This window comes from Bradysia coprophila (genome assembly GCF_014529535.1).
Source record: "Bradysia coprophila strain Holo2 chromosome X unlocalized genomic scaffold, BU_Bcop_v1 contig_117, whole genome shotgun sequence".
Classification (NCBI taxonomy): Eukaryota; Metazoa; Arthropoda; class Insecta; order Diptera; family Sciaridae; genus Bradysia; species Bradysia coprophila.
In genome coordinates, this window is record NW_023503292.1 from 168538 (window position 1) to 173970 (window position 5433).

At 38.7% G+C, this 5433-nt stretch overlaps 1 protein-coding gene across 1 annotated transcript; it reads right to left on the reverse strand.

Annotated features, from left to right (window-relative positions):
- Positions 1-1869: 1869 nt before the first annotated feature.
- LOC119066995 (exosome complex component RRP45-like) lies at positions 1870-3761 on the reverse strand. Its single transcript, XM_037169723.1, has 7 exons — positions 3600-3761; positions 3152-3527; positions 2925-3090; positions 2645-2866; positions 2412-2581; positions 2133-2348; positions 1870-1999 (listed from the first exon to the last, which is right to left on the reverse strand). Exons 1-7 carry the CDS (start codon positions 3666-3668, stop codon positions 1902-1904), a joined length of 1317 nt encoding a protein of 438 aa, XP_037025618.1. The 5' UTR covers positions 3669-3761; the 3' UTR covers positions 1870-1901.
- Between the last annotated feature and the right edge of the window lie 1672 nt (positions 3762-5433).

Here is a 5433-nt window from a genome sequence, read left to right on the forward strand (position 1 = left end):
TCTTCGTTAAATGAGGGTGTGTTCCGCCATTTAAAAAAATCTGAGTAAATTACATAATGTAGGCACATTCCATGAAGACAAATCAAGTGACCAAAAACGGTAGTAGCACTTTTGTCTAGCATATGGAAAAAAATCATTGAATTTTTTCATTATTAAATAGGGGTCCAAAAAATCTGAAAAAATCTCGGATGTTTACCCTCCACACAGATATTTTTTGAGACTTTCTACCGATTTTTACGTTAACACACCAGAGAGAAATAAATGAGAAACAAAATTCACATTTTGTTAAAAACTCCATTTGGAGTTTCATACGCCACTCCACTGAAAGTAGTTCTAGGCCAAGACCTTTCGAATGATTTAGTTCATTTAGTGTCACTTTTTACATGCCAACCCTATTTTCTTTCCATTTTTTTTTAGTTTTTAGGAAAGTGAAAGCTACAAATGTGAAATACTTTGATTTTGTATCTGTATCTCCATCTAAATGATGATAAAAGATTTAAAAAAAAACTGATATCGGCAATGCCATTGTCATTTTCCAACTAGGTTCAATGCGCCGCAGGCCAATTTTGTGTTAAAATTACATTCATTTGACTATTTCAAGTTAGATACAGTGAACGACATCTCAAATGTCTCACTGTCATTTTTTTCAGAGAATGTCATTGTGAATTTGCAATGACACAATAAAATTCTCAGAAAAATTTGACAGTGAGACATTTGAGATGTCGTTCACTGTAATTGTAATTTTTCTTGTGGGCAGATCTGGATTCGCAGGTGGGAATTAGAGTGGCGCAGGTGGGAATTTTCCTTAGTTTAGTCCCTGATGCAAGATGCATGAAAAATGATGTTCGTACCACAAGTTGCAAAATGCGTGAAAAATGTGTTTAATCGCAGTCCAAAGTTAACAATTTACATTTCATTGGAATACAAACTATGCGCTATAGGTACCTTTGGCGAAAATAATTACCAATAGCGCTGAGTTTGGATCTTAATAAAATGTAAATTGTTAACTTTGGACTGTGATTAAACACATTTTTCACGCATTTTGCAAATTGTGGTACGAACAACATTTTTCATGCATTTGGCATGTATTCTTCACGAACTGTGTATTAGCCTTAAGAATAGACGAATACAAGCTGATCACGCCTCATCAGTACACCTATGTCTTGCCCGGACAATGTGTATATCAGCACGACACAAACTGGAGTGACATAGTCACGTCGGTTGCATCGGCAACACACACTTTTCGTCATCTGTTCAGAACTTGTTTTTCGCTTTGCTGCTGTATCTGCCACATATAGCCTACAGCAATACAAAGACTTAGTAATGTAAATTGTTGCTTTAAGTCCCATGCCCCTTGTAGCTCAGCGTATCTAAGTAAAATTCTGGCTAGAATGACTAGTTAGTTCGTCAGAGGCTTGTCAAATAAAAATTACTTACCCACTAAACTGAATAAATGCCTGCGATCTAAGCACAGATTGTTAGCCTCTTTGAAACCTGTCATTTCCACACGATTTTTTGGCGAATCAAATTAATCTTCTAACTGGAAGACTGTATGGAGACACCTTACATCAGACTGTATAAATGTGTTTGCTCGTTTGTCTGGGTTTGTCAAATGAGGGGTAAAAGAACCAAAAACGAACTGGTTGATAAAAAATTCGATGAATTAGGAAATCCGACGAATTTTCTTCGTTTTCTATTTTGAGATGATTTTTACTAGGATTTTCTTAAACGTTAAAGATCGCAGGAATCGGACCTACAATGCGTATGTACAAGTTCAGAAGACCGTTTCTTCATCTCTTACAGAAAATCGCTAAACTTTCAAGTTTGTCTCACTGCAATCTACCGCTTTCAATCCAATAAAACCATAAGTTTCTCCAAACAAAAATTTATTGAACATTTTTTCACTTGAAATAAATGTGCGACCTGGAAGGTGTAGTGTCGCTCTTCTCGGATGTATTCAGTGTAACGGTCTCCTCCTCTTCGCTGTTACTTGATTCAACTGAAAATAGGAAAATCACAGAGAAATAAGAATTCGGAAAGGTATTTGTGAAACGTGGGAAATAAAACCAAGCGGTGGAAAAAGCAGATTTGAAGTGTCCAAATAACGATCCCAAACATAAAATTGAACTCACCAAAAATCGCCCCTTTCGAGTTGTTCTTCTTTTTCTTCTTCTTCTTCGTCTTCTTCTTTTTGACACTCCTTTCTGTAGCTTCTTCCGCTTCATCTTTCACCACCGGCAACACCTCGGCCATTTGGAAGTCTTCTCCATCATCACTATCAGCTGAATCACTTTCCGACTCCCATTTATCTGGTATTAGGACCGCCGATGTATCGTCCAATAATTGTACTGCAAAGCCGAAAGTCAAAATTTTAAAGATTTTATCAAATTATCTCAAATCGATGGACCAACCTTTATCTGTAACTTTTTCATCGTCCTCACTCATCCGTTCGTCGTCATTACTCTCATCGGCTTCGTTTAGCTTGAAGCGCTTCAACTTGATGCTCAAACGGTCCTGCTTCATCGAAGTAATTTTATTCATACGAACACACTCGGTGAAACCAACCAGCTGATTTTGAGACCTGTAATGACTCAATCATCAATCATCGTTTCAAAATCCAATAACGTTTTGTCGGTCACATTACCGGCTTGTTTCATCCTTTTGTAAAGCGTCTTTGATCATGTCAACTAACAGTTTGGCTCGCTTGGCACCACGAGTGGCACACTGTAACAGTAGTTCTGAACTTGTGAGGGTTATTCCACCGAAATGTAATCCACACAATTCCCGATACGAGTTCAATCCGAACACTAAATTTGCTTCGGACACCCGTTCTTCCATAGCTGTCGGATCCGCAATGGCAGTTGCACTAAAAAGATTGATTTTAGGACTTATACGTTTCGAAACTACAAACTCAAGCAATTAACCCGTTGTTGAAGATTGCGTATGAAATGCAGACTGGATGGTGGTGAAGGACGATTGGAATTGGATCTTTTTCGGCGTGAGTGTGAATGATGAATTCGTCACCTGTGGTTGTAACGTCTGGCCGTTTAAAATGTGCCAGAGCAGTTAGGGCAGCAATCGAAGCACAATCTAAAACAGAAACATTCGGCATCAGTTGTTGAACGAGTCACAATTCCTGTCCTGTACCCACCAATAATATTCCCCTCGTGATTCAAAACGTTCAGGTCAACCCGCAAATTCCACACCTTCTCTTCGGCAATGATACACAACGACTCCAAGTCAATGCACCGTGAATCCTTTAAGGCACGCTCTAAGATGCGATTCACCTGAACACTTAAATCACTGCTCCGATTCGCTTCGAAATGTTGTGCAGCCATCGGACCAAGTTCCACCTTAATGAACAGAAGTCCCTCATTCGGTCGGGTCGATTTGGGTTGAGCTACTTCGCAAGTGACCTGTGCCAATACCCGTGTTTCACCCAGCGACACATGCACACTGCCCCAGTCAGAACCGAAATTTATTTTTATCGGCCGAAATTCATTTAAATCCCGTCCATCGAGACGTAGCTGCAACGGTTTCAGGAAAATGATTCGATTTGAGGTTGACGAAAATTTGGATGTGAGTGAAAAATGGTTCACCTGTTTCTTGCTGACAATGTCCGATATAAAGTTCTTTTCACAATTCGATATCAGGGCCGGTTTCATCATAATTTTAAGTTTCAACGAAAGTGCCAAAACTATTTTGTTGGTATAATGACAACAATAACAGAGGTTATGTGCTAGACATGCCGGACATAAATGGGCGCGTTTAATGATAAGTTTAATGTGCGGTTCTCTTTTGTCATACTGCGCGCAATTTCATTGGAAGATTTAAACACAAAAGAATTTACGCGTAAAAATCTCCTATATTAAAACAAAAGTTCTGAAAGAACAGGTTATGGGATAGCACAAACGAAGCATTGAAAACGTGTTTTGGTCCTAGTTTTCATTGACAGATGCAGCAATCGCAATTTTCGATAGAGAAATTTCTAATTTTGTTTGACAGTTTCGACAATTTCGTCATGAAAACAAGGACCAAAACACGTTTTCAAAGCCTCGTTTGTTTTCAGCCTAAGACACCCACGAAGGCGGGTGACACAGACATTTTGACGAATAGACACATTTTGTTGAACAGACTCATTACAGATTGTTTGAAATGTCAACTTGTTTATCAAACCGATAGACAAAAAAATTCTAGTGGTTCTAACTAACCAAATAACTAGTGAAACAGCGCCAAATAAACCTACCTTCCATGGTCGGTTTGTTCGGCGGTGCATTTCGATCAATGGAAAATTGATTGTTTTTATCTTTTAACGGATGAATGAACCTATTAGAGGCATCTTCATCAATTATTGCCTGAAAAATAACAAAAAACCACTTTTCAGACTATGGTCTTAGACAACTTCAGGTGGTGAAAAGTCAAAAAACCTAAAATTTTCCGGTAGCGTTACCATCTAACGCATCTAACCTTCACCAAAAAAGCTTTTAGCTATTTTTGTCAATTTTTTTTTTTGTTTATTCTACATGGTATGACCGCAGGGTACTTAAAACGATTTTTCGGTTGCTAGGAATCTCGCGCCGCGTCATTCACAATAATTATCATTTTGACACATTTTGTATAAGGTAGATGTCACTATGTGAATTATTGTGAATGACGCGGCGCGAGATTCCTTAACACCGTTTTTTCATACCTAGGACCCGAAAAGTGCGACGAAGTCCAATATGAAAAATACTATTCGTACCACGCACGGACTAAAAGTCTTTTTTAGCGTATTCGATTCCAGACCTCGCCCTCGGCTCGTCTGGAAACCTCTCACACGCTAAAAAAAGACTTTTAGTCGTAGGTACGAAATGTACTATTTTATTGTCGCTGCTTAGTACATTTTTGATTTTTGTACCAGCATTGTTGAATGTCGTTCGAAATGATCGACTCGTTTTTTAATGTTCTGAATGTTCAGTTTTCGGCAACAACGATTTTCTTTTATAGTAACTTTTAATTGTCTTCGGCAATTCACGCCGTAAGTATGCCTAAAATTTGAATTTTAAGTGAACTTCTTCTTCTTCTTCTTTTTCAGCCTGTTTCTATCCACTGCTGGATGTATGCCTCTCCAACTTCTTTCCATTTCGTACGATCCATTGCCATTTGCTGCCAGTTTGTACCTGCAATATTCTTAATTCCGTTTGTCCATCTCTCTGGTGGTCTACCTATAGCTCGTCTTTTATATGGTCGCCAGTTCATGATCTTTTTGGTCCAACGTTCGTCTGTCCTTCTTGCAATATGTCCCGCCCAGCTCCATTTCAGAGATGCTATTCTTTCCATGACATCAACGACCCTGGTTTGTTGTCGAATCCATTGATTCGTCATTCTGTCTCTGAGTGTTATTCCAAGCATACTCCGTTCCATGGCTCTTTGTGTCACTCTCAATTTATCTTC

Coding starts and splice junctions, on each gene's coding strand:
- LOC119066995 (XM_037169723.1), bottom strand. CDS start 3,668: ATGATGAAACCGGCCCTGATATCGAATTGTGAAAAGAACTTTATATCG. Junction 3,091..3,151: donor TCACGAGGGGAATATTATTG/GTGGGTACAGGA, acceptor TTTCTGTTTTAG/ATTGTGCTTCGATTGCTGCC. Junction 2,000..2,132: donor CTCGAAAGGGGCGATTTTTG/GTGAGTTCAATT, acceptor TCCTATTTTCAG/TTGAATCAAGTAACAGCGAA.